The sequence below is a fragment of the Bos indicus genome, chromosome 7, assembly GCF_029378745.1.
Source record: "Bos indicus isolate NIAB-ARS_2022 breed Sahiwal x Tharparkar chromosome 7, NIAB-ARS_B.indTharparkar_mat_pri_1.0, whole genome shotgun sequence".
NCBI classification, from domain to species: Eukaryota; Metazoa; Chordata; class Mammalia; order Artiodactyla; family Bovidae; genus Bos; species Bos indicus.
The window spans coordinates 12,057,615-12,076,056 of NC_091766.1; the positions used below are offsets into that span (position 1 = coordinate 12,057,615).

The 18,442-nt window shown below is 48.8% G+C and overlaps 1 protein-coding gene across 4 annotated transcripts in view; it reads left to right on the forward strand.

The window, feature by feature from the left end:
* Positions 1-18,442, forward strand: part of CACNA1A (calcium voltage-gated channel subunit alpha1 A) — a 254,178-nt gene that overhangs the window by 172,024 nt on the left and 63,712 nt on the right. For all 4 annotated transcript variants that reach the window (XM_070792700.1, XM_070792697.1, XM_070792698.1 and 1 more), the window contains 5 exons: positions 7,896-8,359; positions 10,045-10,183; positions 11,753-11,882; positions 16,558-16,617; positions 17,399-17,505. In XM_070792700.1, coding sequence (XP_070648801.1) covers positions 7,896-8,359; positions 10,045-10,183; positions 11,753-11,882; positions 16,558-16,617; positions 17,399-17,505 — 900 coding nt within the window. The remainder of the gene's footprint in view (positions 1-7,895; positions 8,360-10,044; positions 10,184-11,752; positions 11,883-16,557; positions 16,618-17,398; positions 17,506-18,442) is intronic.

Below are 18,442 nucleotides of genomic sequence, written 5' to 3' on the forward strand. Positions count from 1 at the left end.
TTTTTTATAACAATATTCCGTAACACTACCTAGAAGATCCTACAGTGTTTGTATATTGAGGAACCCAAAAACTTAAATGCTGAAACAGCCAATGATCTTTTATTAATTAGCATCCTCTTCTTTTCTATCACCTGCCACTAGGACATCATCTTGGTTGTTTCTTTTTTAAAAAGAAAAACAGTTTTTCTAAGTCTCTGTGTTTTCTTTTTTTGACATTAGGTATTCTTTTTCTCAGGTTTTATTGAGATATAATTGCCAGGCAGCATGGTTTAAGTGTTAGGTTTCCCTGGTGGCTCAGATGGTAAAGAATCCACCTGCAATGTGGGAGACCCAAGTTCGATCCCTGGGTCAGGAAGATCCCCTGGAGAAGGGAATGGCAACCCACTCCAGTATTCTTGCCTGGAGAATTCACTAACACTTTTACTTTAATGGTACAAGTGTAAGGAGTATAGCATAATGATTTAATTTACATACATCAGTGCCATATTGGTTTTTAATAATGTTTTTAAACGCTTCTGTTATACTCCATATATACTAAACTAGTACTTCTCAAAATTAAATGTATACAAGAATCCCCAGGGATCTTGTGAAAATACGGATTCTAAATAAGTAGGTCTCAGATGCAGCCTGAGATTCTGCATTTCTAAGGAGTCAGTGCTGGTTGGGGGACCACACTTTGAATAATGAGACTCTAGAGAACCAAATGAAGCAATTCTTTTTCTTTTTTTAATATTTATTTATTTGGGCTTCCCTGGTGGCTTGGTTGGTAAAGAATCTGCCTATAATGCAGGAGACCCAGGTTTGATCCCTGGATAGGGAAGATCCCCTGGAGAAGGAAATGGCAACCCACTCCAGTATTCTTGCCTGGGAAATCCCACGGACAGAGAACCCTGACAGACTACAGTCCATGGGTTCCCAAACAACTGGACTCGACTTAATGACTTAACCACCACCTTTTATTTATTTATTTATTTATGTGGCCAGGGCAGGGGTGATGGTGGAGGGGGAATCTTCCGTTGCAGTTAGCCAGCTTCTCTCTTGTGACACACGGGCTCCAAAGTGCTCGGGTTCAGTCGTTGCCACGCACCGGCTTAGTTGCCCCATGGCATGTGGGATCTTAGTTCCCCAACCAGAGATGGAACCCACATCCCTGCATTAGAAGGTGGATTCTTAACCACTAGACTGCCAGGGAAGTCCCCCAGAGTGAAGCAATTCTGTTGCAGGCACCTATGCACAGAATCACCATGAATGCGATAGGTGCAAATGCCAGCTGCCTCAGGGTGCCAACAATTCAAATGACATGAGGGAGTTACCATCAGTGTTGAGATGTTCCAAAATGGTGAAGTTCCGCGTGACTTAGTCTACTCTTCCTTCAGTTTGTCTAATACTTGCATTCCAGGAAGATGCAATGAGTATTTAAAACATGCAGCAGGACTTCCCTGGTAGTTCAGTGATTGAGAACCTGAGTTTTCACTGCAGGGGGAAGAGGTTCCAGCCCTGGTCAGGGAACTAAGATTCCCCCATGCCACACGGTGTGACCAAAAAAAATACTTTATGCTGATCTGTAAAACAGAGTTAGGTTAAAACTCAAGGCTCAGGGACCTCCTGGTGGTCCAGGGTCCAGTGGCTAAGACTCTGTGCTCCCAGTGCAGGGGGCCTGGGTTTGCTCCCTTGTTGGGGAACTCGATCCCACTTGCTGCGACTAAGAGTTCACATACCACAACTAAAGATCCCACGTGCCTCAACTAAGGCCTGGCAGCCAAATAAACAAGTAAATAAAGAAAACTTAAAGGTTCCGACCATTACAAGCAGATCTTTCACCTGTGTGAGGGACGTTAGAAAGTCGTGAAGGAAAAAGAACAATTCTTTCCCAGTGAGACTGCCTTGCACATGGTAGGATGTTTATACACCTGCCTCCCATTTCCTAAATGCTCACAGTGCCCCCTAGTTATTATGGCATTAGTTCTCCACAGCTCCACAACAGCCCTCTGAAAAACCATTGTTTCCCAAAAGGGAATAGTGTTCTAGGCTAAGAACAACATATGCAAAATCCCCAAGATAGAACAGAAGGAGGCGAGTTTGTAGTTTGGAAGGAAAGGAAAGAGTGGAAGAAATTGAAGGTACGATAATAGGTCAGTAGAATCTTGAGTCCTTCCCGGGAAAGGGGAGGCCACTGGAGGGGGATTTAGGTGGAATAAAGTCTAGCATAGGACTCCATGACTAAGACCTGGAGAAGAAAGTGGCACCCTGGCCAGTATTCTTGCCCAGAAAATTCCATGGACGGAGGAGCCTGGCGGGCTACAGTCCATGAGGTCACAAAGAGTCAGGCACAACTGAGCAGACACACACCATAATTAAGAACCAATGGGTCACTGGTGCTGTTAATATAACTAATATTCCTGTTGTTATCATCCTCATATTTATACCTCCTCCTATCATTGAAGGAGGCAGAATGACAAGGATAGAAAGGGAACACAGCCTGGTGGTGAAGGGCAAGGGTCCTGGAGCCAAGAGGTCACACTGCTGCCCCATTGCTTGCTAGCTGTGTGACTTTCAGCGTGTTACTTCCCCTCTCTGGGCCTCCATTTCCTCATCTGTAAAATGGGGATAAGAACGGTACCTACCAGGACTTCCCTGCTGCTCCAGTGGTTAAGACTCTGTGCTTCCACTGCATGGGGTGAGAGTTCGTTCTCTGGTCAGGGAACTGAGGTTCCACATGCCTTGTGGAGTAAACGAATTATATTTTAAAAATGGTACCTACCTCCTAGCATAGGTATAAAGTTCAAATGAGTTAATACTTGTAAAATGCTTTAAATAGTGCCTGGCTTATAATCAGGGTTCAGGAAATATTAGCTCTTATTAGTATGAATATGATTATTCGATACTCAAATGTTAACTGTTTTTAGTAGTAGCACTAGTAATAAGCATTCAATAAGTTTTAGCTCTTTCTATTATTACATCGTCGTTACTATTAAGACGCTTGTATCAATTGACATAAAAACCAACTTTAAATCCATAGCCTTTAGATTGTTCACTTAAACTGCCTCTTTTTACAGATGGGGAAACAGGCCCAGAGAGGGAAAGGTGTTTCTGAAGCGGAGAGCCAGCCGATAGTAGAAGTGTGATAACCCAGCTTTCCTGAATCCCACAGGTGGCCCTTGCTCCCCCTTCTCTCCAAGTACTTTCCCACCTCTACCCCCAAATCCACACCAGGAGGGCTCTGCTCACTCCTTTATTAATAGATGTGTCAAATGCCCTGGCCAGGAGAGGCATTATTCATTTGGCTGATAAAAAAGGTTCTAATGCTCACTGGAAATAAAACTTCATAAAGATTCAGACACTTTTAAAGAGAAAAAAAAAAAGAAAAGCTATTCGTCTGCTTGGGAAAAAAAAAAAAAGAGGGATTTCCCTGGTGGTCCAGTGGTTTAGACTCCACACTTCCACTACAGGGGACACGGGTTCCATCCCTGATCAGGGGAACTCAGACTCCACATGCCATGCAGTGCAGCCAAAAAAAAAAATCCACATATAGCACTTGGAACAATGCGTGGTAGAGAATAAGGTCTCAACGATCTTAGCTAATATTATCCCACATGCTGCATGGCACAACCAAAAAAAATAAGAATGGTGAAGATAAAATTTTATTCAAGGACATAGCATACTAAAAAGACATTTCAGTTCTATATTATGACAAAGCCAGTGACCCCAACAGTCCTGCCTCATGCATTTCTGCTCTTGTCATTCCTTAGGTTTTTCCCCAGACACGCTCTGTGTTTTTGATTCTCTAGAGCATTGACAATTAGTGTAATTGTTTTCCTGTAGTCCCAGCCTTCCCCCCGCTCCCACATTTCTACTTTCATCTCTTCCTCTTCAGCTTTAACTGTCCCCCTCCTCTGAAACTTTAACTGGCTTCCCCCAGTGGAAAGTGAGTGGAGCACATTCTGTTTTGTATTATTAAACAGTTGCTGGCCCCTGATTCCTCATACCAGGCAGCTGAGCCCAGTGTCACCCCAGGCCCACCAAAATGAAAACGGAGCTTTCTCTGAATCGCTGCAAAAATCTGTGGATTGCAGGGCACCCACCACTCCCTGATAACCAGGCAGTGCCTCCTGCTTGATTTGGCTGAGCCAGAGGACGTTTTGCCAAGACCTGTACCACCCGAGAATTAATATCTCAGCTATTGGCACACTAGTTCCACCTGCTCCCATCACCATGACAACCTACTTCCCAAAAGGAGCAAGAAGAGAGAGACTGGACTTCTGAGCCTCACAGTTGATCCTTCATGGGATGGGGTGAAAGGAGGGGCTCCGTCTTTTAATACTGATTCTTATAGTATCCTCAATTTGCTTTGGCCAGTCTCCTCAGCACCTCGATCCCATGCACCCCAAGTCATCCATTGCCCCCATGGTCTTCACTGAATGGTGCTGTAGCTTAAGAGCTGTAGGACCAGAGTCCAGCTCAGCCTTTTCCCAGCGGGGTGACACCATGCCTTTACCTCTCTGGGCTTCATCTTCCTCATCTGTAAAATGAGCCTAATCCTAATGGCAGCATCTCAGATAGTGGCTGTCGTGGGGACTCAATGAGTGAATAGGTGCACTCCTAAGGACGGTGGACCACAAGGAAGCAGGCCCACCCATCCTCTGGACCTAGGGACTGGAGCATGCCCTGGGCAAGCTGTCCGTAATCCTTAGCAACCAGATGCTGAAGTGATCAGCTGGCAACGGGATGCGGGCGTTATGCAATCAGTTGCCTATTGCAAGCAGATGATGGCAGATCCCCAAGAGGGAAGGGGGAAGGGGCCTGACTTCAAAGTTTCTGCCCCTTTTGAGTTCTCCTTGGAGACACTTGGAAATAAAACATCCTGGAGACTGATATAGGCCTCTGCAGGCTGAGCTTGTTAAAACTCCATGGCAAGCAGAGCCAACAGAAGAAACAAAAACAAGGCAAAACAAAAGACCCTCAGATCCCCTTCCATCTGAACAAGGGGCTCTCGGTCCGTGCGTGAGGCTATCCCTTTAACAAAAGGCACACTGTGGTCTCAGCTGCTGTGTTATTTAGTACAGTCTCTATGGGTGGTGACCAAAGGATTCAGATTCTCTTTGAAATGATAACTTCACTGAGCCCGCTTTTGGGTAGAGCTCTGCTTAAAACAATATATAAAATGAGAAAATATCCCCAACCAGCTTTTTAACTGATGTCCAACTTCTAAAAAGGTACCGGGAGGGGATTAGCATTAGCAACCTCTTTGTGGGCTGTGGAAGAGGTTGAGGAAATATTGGTTTAAGATTTATTTCATTTAATCCACACCATCAGAGCTGATGCTCAGTGTCCAGGGATCAGTGTCAGTTTCCCAGGGCTGCTGGCAATCCTTGGTGTTTGCGATCCCTTGGCCGATAGAAGGATCACTCCAGTCTGACTTCATCTTCACACTGCCCTCTCCTCTGTGTATGTTTCTCCCCTTGTCTTCTAAGGACGCTTGCCATTAGATTTAGGGTTCACCCTCATCCCAGATGATCTCAAGATCCTTCATTACATCTGCAAAGACCCTTTGTCCAAAAGATGGGTACGGGGAACTTCCCTGGTGGCCCAGTGGTTGAGAATCCGCCTGCCAATGCAGGGGACACGGGCTCGATCCATGGTCCTGGAAAATCCCACATGCCGCGGAGCAACTAAGCCCGTGTGCCACGACTACTGAGCCCGAATGCTCCATACCTGTGCTCCGCAACGAGAGAAGCCACCACTGTGATGAGAAGCCTGCACACCACAACTAGAGTAGCCTCCACTCGCTGCAGCCAGAGAAAGCCCGCCCACAGCAACAAAGGCCCAGCGCAGACAAAGCATAAAAAAAGATGAGGAAACTGAGGCTCAGAGAGGTTACTCAAGCTACAGAGGGTCGCACAGCTAGTAAAATGGCCTTGGTGAGACTCAAAGCCAAATCAGTCTTCTGAAGTGTCAGCCTAGCACCTGCAAGTGACGAATTGGCCTGGGCCTGTCCTTCTCCCTGTGAGGCCTCAGAGCTGCTGCTGCTAAGTCGCTTCAGTCGTGTCCGACTCTGTACGACCCCGTAGACGGCAGCCCACCAGGCTCCCCCGTCTCTCGGATTCTCCAGGCAAGAACACTGGAGTGGGTTGCCGTTTCCTTCTCCAGTGCATGAAAGTGAAAAGTGAAAGTGAAGTCGCTCAGTTGTGTCCGACTCTTAGCGACCTCATGGACTGCAGCCCACCAGGCTCCCCATCTCTGGGATTTTCCAGGCAAGAGTACTGGAGTGAGGTGTCATTGCCTTCTCCGAGGCCTCAGAGACACAAACCCAAAAGCAAATTACCTCGTCTTTCTTCTGCTTGGTTAAAAACACCATGGACTTTTGCAAGTTAAAATCTAAAATTAAAACAAGGAAGATGGTACTGGTGGTTTAGCCAGTGGAAGGACCTCCAGGGGAGGTCAGCTTTTTTTTATGAATTTTTAAACGGAGGATAATTGCTTTATTTTTTATTGAAGTATAGTTGATTTACAGAGGCCGACTTTTTAAAAATTTTTAAGTGTTAGATAGATTCAGGGTTCCAGATTGGGCCTTGAGAACCAAACCCATGCTGTCCAGGGGCCTTGGTTCCTGTGATTGCATCTAATCTCCCAGGTGTTCCATGAATGGATGCAATCTGAGGGCTGTCTTTTGCTCGTTTCTGGTCTCTTGAGTGAGTGTGTGATGGAGATAGCCTGACAAAACCATTCTCTAGTATACCTGACTCAGCTTCTTTGGGCCTCAGTTTCCTCATCTCTGTAATGGACACAGTAGCCATTTGGACCTCATAAGATTGCTCCAGAAGTTAGTGAGTTGAAATAGAAGAGAGGCTGGCCCACTCTATTGGTGGTTACAGAAAGTGTCAAAGACTTCCCTGCATCCACCGACTGTGGGCTGACCCCCTGGGAGATCTCAAATAGCTTAGTAAGAGAGCTGCAGGGTCAGGTGGGGGTTAGCGTGGGTGCTGGAGCCATGTGGTCTGGGTCCAAGCTCTGTCTGCTACCAACTATGTAGCCTAACTACATAACTAACTAACTAACTACATAACTACCTAACTAACTAAGCAGGGCCCTCCCTGTCTCTGGGCCTTGGTTTCCTCATCTTAAAATGGGGATAACGGTACTACCCGCTCCCTGTTTTTTTTGAAAATGAGCTGACGTATGTCATGTCTGGCACACAGCAAGTACTCCGTGAGTGTGAGCTCTTAGGAGGAGACATGAAGGGCATGGGGTACAGAATTAGGGGTTGCCTTTCAGAAGAGTCAGAGGGAGGGACTTGCCTGCTGGTCCAGTGGTTAAGACAGCACTTCCACCGTAAGGGTTGAGGGTTTGATCCCTGGTCAGAGAACTAAGATCCCACATGCCACGTGATGGGGCCAAAAAAAAAAAAAAAAAGGCACCATTTCCACCACTAAAGAGGTGGTATTTATGGCTCTGCTTTAGCCACCCCTGGAAGCAGTGTATGTCCTTATCCTGCCAAGGAGCTAATGGGAGACACAGAGACAGGAGCAGGAAGGTTTGGATTGGAGAGATGGAGGCTCTGGCAGAAAGTTCTTTTCCACTCTGATTTCTCCATGAAGGAGTAACCTCGTCTCCTAGGAAGCAGCCCTTCTGGCAGGAGAAACACCACACTGAAACCTGCAAGGGTGGGCACTTACATCCCCATGAGGTCTTTTTTGGAAGCACAGAGCCTTAACCACTGGACCACCAGGGAAGTCCCCCCCATGGCATCTTGATCCCTAACAAGAATGGACCAGGCACAGGAGAATTTCAGAACACAGCCCCTCGATGGCCAATGGAATCTTAGGCAGGATCCAGACATGTCCCCTCTATGTTCTAACTCACTCACGGGTTCTTTTTTGTTGGCCTGCCTGCTGCAGAGAGAACCAGGGCTCCGGGGTCCCCGTGTCAGGCCCCAACCTGTCGACCACACGGCCAATCCAGCAGGACCTGGGCCGCCAAGACCCCCCGCTGGCCGAGGATATCGACAACATGAAGAACAACAAACTGGCCACTGCGGAGTCAGCCAGTCCCCACGACAGCCTCAGCCACGCCGGCCTGCCCCAGAGCCCAGCCAAGATGGGGAACAGCATGGACCCTGGCCCCACGCCGGCCCCCACCACCACGGCCACCAACCCTCAGAACGCCGTCAGTCGCCGGACAGCCAACAACCCGGGGAACCCGTCCAACCCCGGCCCCCCCAAGACCCCTGAGAACAGCCTTATCGTCACCAACCCCAGCAGCACCCAGGCCAACTCAGCTAAGACTGCCAGGAAACCTGACCACACCACGGTGGACATCCCCCCAGCCTGCCCACCCCCACTCAACCACACCATCATCCAAGGTACGAACCCCAGTCTCATACATCCCTGGGCAGGGGAGCCGGCCTCCTGGGCTTCCTCCCCAGAGGCGCAGCTAAGGGACTCCGGACAGTGACTCCACCTCTCTGGCCTCAATTGCTTCCTCTGGAAAATGGGTACAGACATAGTTCCTGCCCCCACAGGGGCTGCTAGGAGAATTAAATGAGATAGTATGGATATGATGCCTGGCAAGTACACAACAGGTTAGCAAATTTTCCTGCCTCCCAAATTCCCACAGGGGAGCCAGGAAGCCCCCATATCTGAGGGGTCAGCAGATTCCTCTGATGGAAGTTTGGGGGGAGTGAGATAATTCTCTAGGCCAGCGCCATCCAAAAGAAATGTGATGCAGGCCACCTGTGTAATTTTTTTTTTCACCTCTGTAATGTTAAATGTTCTAGTAGCCATGTTAAAAAAGAGAAGGGAGGAAAAGAGGAAGCAGAGGAGGAAGAAGGAAGAAAGACATAAGTGATTTAAAACATAAAAAAGAGGGACTTCCCTGCCAGTCCAGTAGTTAAGATTCTGCTTTCCAACACAGGAGGCAGGGGTTCAATCCCTGGTCAGGGAACTGAGGTCCCACATGCCACAGGGTGTGACCAAAAATTTTTAAAAATAAAAAGAAACAAATGAACTGAACTTTAATAATAAATTATATTTAACCCCAAATGCTATTGATTTATATCCAAAGTATTAACATTTCCATGTGTCAATAATGTATTTTACATTATTATTACATATAGTTACATTCTTTTTCTCCTACTCAGTCTTGAAAATCTAGCATGTTTCACACTGCATACCGCAGTTTGGACTAGCCGTGTTTCAAATGCTGGACAGTGCAGGCCTAGCACCTTGAGGAATTGGCTGTTTTTGCCTCTTCCCAAAACCTCCCACATGTAACACCATGATCCAAGAAATTTGGAAATTATCCAAACTGGAAATTTGGAAATTATCCCCTGGGTTTATTATTTTTAAGATGATAGCAGTAGCCCAGTTCTGTGCAAGAGCTGTCCATAAGTTTACCCTATAAATCCTTGCCACAGTCGTACAAGGTAAATCTTGTCACTGTGCCCATTTCACAGATGAAAAAACTGAGGCTCAGTAAGCCTCAGCCTATCCATAAACCCATAATGCAACTAGGCTATGGGATCAGTGCTCAGGAGGGTGGTGCCTCACCTCAGTCAGGAGAAGGGTGTTAATGGGGGGAATCCTACATTTTGACTACGGGAGGAACTCAGTATTCCCATCTGCAAAGTGGGGCTTTGGGGACTCACCCTGCCTGCCTCCAAGTGACAGTATGAAGGTCATCAGGGCCTGAGGACAGGTCTGTATTAATATCTGGTAAAGGTCACAGCAGACTCAAGGCTGTAGAATGATTAAGAGCAAGCCCTCTGGTGCTGGGCTGCCCAGGTTCAAATTACAGCTTTGCCACTTCCCAGCCACGTGGCCTTAGGCAAGTCTCTGCACCTCTCTGTGCCTCAGTTTCCTCATCTGTAAAGTGGGGATCATAAAGTACCAACCTCACAGGGTCAAGTGAAGGTTCAATGGCATAATAGGGTGCCTGGCACATAGTAGGCGCTTTGCGTCAGCTGCTTATTGCTGCTTTGGGAATGAGGCAGGAGATCAGAGGTGGGAAACCACGGAGGGAGCCCTGTGTTGCTTCTTATCCCAACAGTGAACAAAAACGCCAACCCAGACCCACTGCCAAAAAAGGAGGAAGAGAAGAAAGAGGAGGAGGAAGACGACCCCGGGGAAGACGGCCCCAAGCCCATGCCCCCCTACAGCTCCATGTTTATCCTCTCTACGACCAACCCGTGAGTATGGCCCATGGCCAGGGCAGGGGGCCCAGGGCTCCCACTGGGGCAGTGAAAGTCAGGCCAGAGGGCAGACCCAGACAAAGTGTAATGGGGGAGAGTCGCCTCTAAGACCATTAGTCCATAGAGAACTTTTGAGCAATTAAAGAATGATGTCTCTTTCTTAAGTTGTATAAGATAGAAACTTATCATAAAGTACTTATTTCAAAAAACTGATTCCAACTGGTTTGTTGGAAAAGACCCCCTCCTGCCATCAGCTAGAAAATCATGATCATAAATACCCAAATCTACACCGTCTGTGCTGTGAGAGGTGTCCTGTAGAAATAGCTGCTTTGTACAGTGCACAACGTTTACAACTGTACATGACAGCCCTGGTTCCTGAGCTCTGCTCCTAACTTATGCTCCATGAGGGTTTGGATTCTGGGTAGACGGTTTTTGAGTTCCATGGCCCTTTGTCTTGGGAGGGCCTTGAGGAGGCCAGATTATTTAGGGGAGAAATTTATCACACCTATGTCTTGCTGGCTCAAAGGTTGTTTTGGAATTGCATTTTTCCAAAGAGTGTTTCTTGAAACTCTGATCCCTCAAAATGCTTCTTGACACCAAGAAGAATCACGTCAAATAGCTGCAGGGGAAACGGCTTTCTCTAACCTGCCTCTCGGAGACTCAGCCTGTGTGTTTACTTTTTTATTTGGTTGCCATTCTCGATTTTAATAAAGAAATTCTTATATGGCACTCAGCACCAGACATGGTTCTGAATGCTTTACAAAAAAAAAAAAATTTTCTCATAATAACCCTATAGGAGTTGGTACTCTGCTTATCCCCATTTGACAGATGAAGAAACTGAGGTCCAGAGAGGCAAAATCACCTGCCTAAAGTCAAACAGCAAGCAAGTGGGAGAGCCCAGAGAGACTGACTCCGACGTTGCTATTCTTAGCCACCCAGCCCTGCAGCCATTCATACAATCTCATGATATTTTTATCATTATTAATCCACTTAATTATCTCATTATTGTGTCATTAGTGTATTAAAGGTACTGATAAGGCCTGCAATTAATAATTTAAGTAACTTTTTGGAGCCCCTACCATATACCAGGCATATATTAACTCTTTTGATCCTCACATTCTTATTAGATGTGATTATTATGGTCGTTTCACTGATGAGGACACTGAGGTACGATAACTTGCCTAAGGTCACTCAACTAATTAAAAAAAAAAAGAAATCTACTTAACCCAGAATTTCCCAGTTTGGTTTGACTATATGACATTTTATGCATAGAAAGGTTTTTCATCTCCTACAGATTCAAGGACAGTATTCAACTCAGTCTGTGAGTTAAGATGTTCCAGGAGGGTGGTTTGGAAGTGATAGGAACTTATAAACAGAGGTGGGAATTACCTTCCCCTGCGGAGGGCTCCCCTGCCCTAAGAGGGCCCCCAGGGGTAGGAGCTTGATACTCTGTTGGGTGTGGGACCATGGGAGTTAGAGATCCCAGATAGTGGTAAGTGATATAAGGAGATGACAGAACAAAAGGGCTCAAGAGCTGTTGTCTGCGCATCTCCCTGTCCTCAACAGCCTTCGCCGCCTGTGCCATTACATCCTGAACCTGCGCTACTTTGAGATGTGCATTCTCATGGTCATCGCCATGAGCAGCATCGCCCTGGCGGCCGAGGATCCTGTTCAGCCCAACGCACCACGAAACAATGTGAGTCTCCCCCAGCAGGCTCCTTCCCAGCCCAGCTCCTCTGTCCCTTTCTCCTGCCTCGTGAAAAGCTGATAGCTGGGGTCGAAGGAATGTTAGGGTCACCCCAGGCCACAGCCCCCATGGCCACTGGTGGGGAGGGGAGGCTCTGATTCTGGGCTTGATGAAGGATGTTCCTTGAGACAGTGGTTCTGTGTGCCTGGTGGGGAAGAGATGGCCCAAGAGTGGCTGGGGCTGAGAATTGCTGGAATCTCTGGTGAGGAGAGGGAGGCCATAGGCTGTGGAAGGGCACAAGCTCTATGTGGGATGTAGGGGAGTCCGAAGGCAGAGGGTGCTCCGGCAGTATCATCTGTGCAGCCAGGTCTCACCAAACCGACTTTTTCATTCTGACTTGGAGTTTTGAAAGAAAGGATTGTTTTGACTCAAAAAAAGTAGAAGTGTTAGTCTCAGAGGTGTCCAACTCTCTGCAACCCCACGGACTGTAGCCTGCCAGGTTCATCTGTTCATGGGATTCTCCAGGCAAGAATACTGGAGTGGGGTGCCAGTCCCTTCCCCAGGGGATCTTCCTGAACCAGGGATCGAATCCAGGTTTCCTGCATTGCAGGCGGGTTCTTTACCATCTGAGCCACCAGGGAAGCCTTTTGACTTAGTCACAACCTGAACTTTTAGTCAGGCACAGCCTAAACTTTGAGATTTTAGTGGGCTAAGAGCTAAAAAACTCTCCTTTTGGGGCCCCAGGGTCTGCTAACAGCCCCTGTTCACTTGCTGAGTTTCAGGCGCAGCCCCAGATGCTAGGGGTATCCCCGTTGGACAGATGAAGAAACTGAGGCCCAGAGAGGTTAAGTGACCTGTCTGGGGTCACACAGCAGAATTCCAATTCTGCCCACCCTAGATCTCCCAATGCTTCCCTCAGCTGTCACCATTTATCAAGCACTTACTGTGTGCATGTCCCCGCTTGAGTCCTGCCGAGCAGAAATGAGTGTTGTTGAGAGGGGAAACCAAGGCACCAGCAGGCCAGGAGGTGACAGAGGCTGGACTGATGGCTGTACCATCTTCCCCAGCTCCTTTCTCTACCGCCATCACCCCCAACACATGGGAACCATTTTCCACTGGGAGCCTGGCCTGCCGCCCTCGCTAAGTAGGTTAGGAGCCTTGGCGAGGCTGGCAAGTCCCATAAATCAAGCCTGTCTGCAGCTTACTTTGCACTTTCCCTGCCTTCACTGGCCTGGCAAGCCCCTTAGGGACCTGATAGGGGAGATGGAAGGAAATAATTAGAACAAGGCCCCCAGAGGAACCTGGTACCAGGGCAGGGCTGAGGCTGCACTCTGTTATCTCCTGCTGCCCACTTCCCCCATCCCCCAGGACCCAGGGAGCCAGGCTCAGGGAGGGGGCATCCCGAGAGAGGTCAGCAAACCCCCTGTCGACTCTAGGAGACTGGAGCAGGCTTCATCTCTGGCAAGGAGAGCATGGGCATGGGGGGTTCCGGGGATACCCCTGAGCTCCTGGGGCTGAAGAGAACCCTGACAGGGCTAGGAGCAGCCCCCATGGAGCATTTGCAAAGTTCTGGCTCCCCCACCCCTGCCCCATCACCCCTAGTTGAAGCATCTCTCCCCAAAGCCCTCCCTCTTCCGGGATTCCCTGGTGGTCCAGGGGGTAAGATTCCACACTTCCATTGCAGGGGGTATGGATTTGATCTCTGGAGAACTAAGATCCCACATGCCCGGTGGCATCAGCCAAAAAAAAATTTTTAAAGCCCTCCCTCTTCAAGTGCATGGTGGCCTCTTATTGGCAACTGACACCCTGGGACCCCTCCCCAAGTTCTGTTCATTAACTGGTCTGGAACAGGCCTCAGAAAAATGAACAGAACACATACAATCCATTCATTTATCAAGGATTTTAAAGTCACACACCCATGTAAGCACCACCCAAGGCAAGAAGTATTAATAGAACAAAACAGACCTCAACCACAGGCACCTCTTCGATTCATCCTTCCCTGTGAAGCTGGGTTCACAAGCAGGAACAAGGTCTGCAGACATGTTCAGGTGTCATGAGTTGGAGCATCAAGGGTGTTGCTAGTAACACAAGAGGGTAGGGATCAGGGACACTGTTCATCACTCTGCAGCACACAGGGCAGCCCCACCACAGAGAAGAATCTGACCCCTATTGTCAACAGTAAGTAAAAAGCCCTACCCTAGAGGTATCCAAACCCTTACTTCTGGAAAGAGCATTTCTTAGCTCCTCTCATTTTCCCAGCTACACGTTCATCTTTAAACACTAGAATTTATTTCTTCCTACTTCTAACACTGAACAGATGGAATAATTCTGTGCGTCTCTTCCATCACTCAACCTTGAGATGAGTTCTTATTTTCTTGGGTGGTGACAGTCATTCTTTTCCATTGCTGTGTAATATTCCACTCTGTGGCATAATTTGTTCTTCCATCTTCTGGTTGACGTGTATTTGGATTGTCTGCAGTTTAAAATGCTGTCACCATATCCCCCTACTCCTGACATGGGGCCCCTGGGCTTGACTCTCTCCAGGGTATAAAACCAGAAATTGAGTTTCTGGATCATAGAATTTGCATATGGTCAGCCCCAAATTTGCAGCCAGAATGTTTACCGAGTGATACAGTGACACACACCAGCAACATCCAACAAGGCCTTCACTGCGCCACAGTCTTGCCAACACTTGTGCTGTGGGTTCTTTCATTTAGCCAACCTGGTGGGTCTGGAATCTCATCAGGATTTTGATTTGTATTTCCCTATGATAAATGAGACTGAGAATTTTGGATTCCACTGAGTCACAGAAAATTGCCATTTGTAGAACTCGAAAGGATCTATATATTAGACATGGTTGAACCTAATTTATTGGCCTTTTGATTTCCTCCTGCTCCATTTATTAAGTTCTCCAGAATTTGATTCACCTGACCGCCTGGCCTACCTTTCTTTCCATTCAATGCTTTATTTAGTAATTATTTAATAAGCAACTACCACGTGCCGGGTGCTGAGCTAAACAGCAAGGATTGACAGGCTGTACGATCGTCCCTGCACTCCCAGAGCTCGCAGAGCACCAGACCTTTATGCATGTTGTCTCAGCTGCCTGGTACACCTCAAATGCTCTCCCACCACCACCCCCTCAGCCTTCCCAGAACCTTCCAAGCCCTTGCACCTGCCACCCATCCAGGAAGTCAGCTATCCTGGCCACTCTGGTCTCGGAGGGCCCTCCAAGCACCACACATGATGAGAACGTCAGCTGTGACCACACAGATCGCAGAGCCCAGCTCCTGCAGGACCCAGGGCAGCCCCAGCCTCGTGCATTCAGTCAGCAAGCATTTCTTGAGTATCTGCTGTATGCCTGGCCCTGAGCTATAAGCTGGAGATAGCACAGGGACAGGCAGACATCCCTGCCCCCGTGAGGCTGATGTTCAGGTGGGGGAGATGGACAGTGACGTTATTAATAACCATGACAAATAGTTTGCCAGGAAGTGATAAGTGCCAGGGGTGAGGGATGTAGGGGAAGGGGTAGACTCGGTAAGGAAGATTCCAAGCTTCAGGAAAATGGAATTTTAAACAGGCAGTCAGGAATGTGATATTTGAGCCAAGCCATAAAGGAGGAGAGAGAGAATATCAGGTGGAACATGGGACAGAGTATTCCAGGCCAACAAACCTGTACAAAGGCCCTGAGGTAAGAATATCGAGGGTGGTAGAAGTGGAGTGAGCCAGAGGAAAGTGGGACAAGGTGAGGGAAGGGAGGTGGCCAAACATATTGTCCAGGGCCTTGGAGGTCAAAGAGGACTTTGGCTTTCACCCTGAGTAAGGTGGGAGCCATAGAGGGTTCTTGAGCAGAGAAGGGGGCAGTGATCTGACTTGTGGGCTCACAGGCGCCCTCTGGTGGCCTGCTCAGTAATTAACAGCCCTCACTACAAGCCAGATCTGAGGTCAGCCGCTGGGGTTACCGCGTGCTGGGCACTTTGCCAGCATCCTCATGCCACTCAACATCCTCACGCCAAGGTCACACAAGGGATGTGCTATGGCATGGCCAGGAAAGAGACCAGAGTGCAAGACATTGCCTGTCCAGAAACCGCTAGTACTTGGTCTTGTGTAAGTTAGCGAGGAGAGGGAGAATCAACCCACTCTGATGAGGGTATGGCTGCGTACTTGGAAGGAAATGGATGCCGCAGTGAGGTCGGTCCCCAGTGTCTGTCCTGGAGGCTAATCATGTTTAGGAAACTCTATGCGGGAACAGTTGTTCACCCAGGAGACCAGAAGGTCAGAGACACTGGGGGATCAGACTTGTTGCCAAAAGAAGTAAGAGTCTTTCCTGAACTTCCCTGAGGCCACCTCTAGTCCATTTAGGGCTTTGGGCAAGTGAAAAGAGGCACCCTTCCCATTGGTAAGCAAACCATCCTTAACAATGATTTTGTGAGGACTTTGCTGCCATCTGCTGGACAGTTTCATTCACAACATACAAATCTGCACGGAGACAGGCTGGGAGGGGCCCTTGTGCAGTGCAGGACCTGCCCCTCTGTACATGGCTGCAGCATTTTCTCATGTGGGTGGAGACTCTGTTCCTTGGGGACCTTGCTAGAGGCCACATACCCCAGTGGGCCATGGCTAGGTTCACGGGACTCTGCTGGAGCAAGCCAATGATCCTCTGCCCCCTTGCTTTCATCCCCTGCAGGTGCTGCGATATTTTGACTACGTTTTTACAGGCGTCTTTACCTTTGAGATGGTGATCAAGGTGAGTGCCAGGGCTCCACAGGATTCTGCACTCTCAAGAATCCCACCTTGGTGCAAGAGGCTCACCCCAGAGATTGGAAATACTTGGTGTGTTTGTGGAGCAGCGAGGAAGTTGATGTGGCTGAAAGTGAGAGAGGAGAGTGGGGAAAGCAGAGCAGGGAGATGAGAGCAGAGGTGACTGGGACGAATCAAGCAGGAACGTGGGGGCCACGGGACAGTCTGGGGCTTTTATCCCAAGTGAGGTGGGAGCCATGGAAAGGTCCGAGCAGAGGGACGTGACGACTCGGATGTTCACAGGCACCCTCTAGCCTCCGTGGGAGGTCAGACTTGGAAAGAGGAGCAGGGTGGGAGGTGGGGAGTAGGGGATCCGAGAGAACTGGGAGCAGATGATGGCTCTGGTCCAGGCAGGAGATGATGGGGCCAGTCAGGGTGGTGGCAGGCAAGGTGGTAAAAAGTGGGCAGATTCTTGGAACGTTTGGAAAGTAGAACCAATGGGGTTTGCTGATGGATCTGATGTGAGGTGAGAAGCCGGGGGGACCCTGAGGTTTTGACCTAAGAACCAGCAAGTCAGAACTACCTTTCCCAAGGTGGGAAGCGGCCTTGAGCGGGGGCTTCTCACTCCTCCCTGAGGTCCCCTGGCCTCTGACCCATCCCCTCAGGATGAGGTGGTCCTGTTGGCTACCATGCTTCCTCCAGGGGCCCCTCCACCAAGCCTAAAAGGGTAGATATACTGCTCCCCAGGGTGGGGATGAGGGATCAGAACGCTGTCTCTTCCTCCTCAGATGATCGACCTGGGGCTCGTCCTGCACCAGGGTGCCTACTTCCGTGACCTCTGGAACATTCTCGACTTCATAGTGGTCAGTGGGGCCCTGGTGGCCTTTGCCTTCACGTAAGTCTCCTCCTGAGGACTTCACTTACCACTTTGTCCCTCCACCCCCAACCCACTGGATCAGGGGACATGTTCTCGAGGTGTAGAGATGGGAAAAGGGGGCTCTGGGGTGGCGGGAGGCATCCGCATGCTACCAGGAAGAGCTTCGATTGGCTTCTGCATGATGGCCACCATGGAGGAAGAAGGAGAAGGGCCCCCACCTTCTACCTCCTCACACAGCCATGCCACCAACCCCTTGCTGTGCTGCTTTCTGTAGACTAGCCCCACCAGGACATTTCATTTTCCTTCTGCTCTACAAGCTCCGCTGTCTCTTTGGGGAGCCCCTAAAAAGACAATTAGGAAATGAATGTGCATGAGAATTTGGACCCCCACCCTATGCCTGCAGGCCCTGTAATTCTAGACCTGATGACTCCCCTCATGTGTCTTGAACTTCTCCTGGCAGTCCTAGGACACTCTGAAAGGTCATGTCTCATCAGGCCACTCCAAGATGGCACCCGAGTTGTGGGCAGCCATTCTAAAATAGCACCCCAGGGGCTGAGAAGCCATTCCAAGATGGTGCCTAGATTCTGGGCAACCATGTCAAAGTGGCAGTTGAGTTCTGGGCAGTCATTCCAAGATGGCACCCAAAGGCTTAGTAGCCATTCCAAGATGGTGCCCACATTCTGGGTGGCAATTCCAAGATGGCATCTAAGGACTGAGTAGCCATTAGCTCTTAGGGCCCTGGTAGCAAACTTAGCAGTACATTCCTTAAGTCGTAGATGTTTGGGGTCAAAAAAACTAATCAGCTCCTAATCCAGAAACAATTCTTTTTACAGACCTTGTCTGTGCCCAATCACAGTGGATCATTCCTAAAAAGGAGTCTCAGAAGGACTCAGACCCACCTCACCCACATAATGAGAAGTCAGGGGCTTCCTCTGTGCCCCTGCCTCCTGGCCCC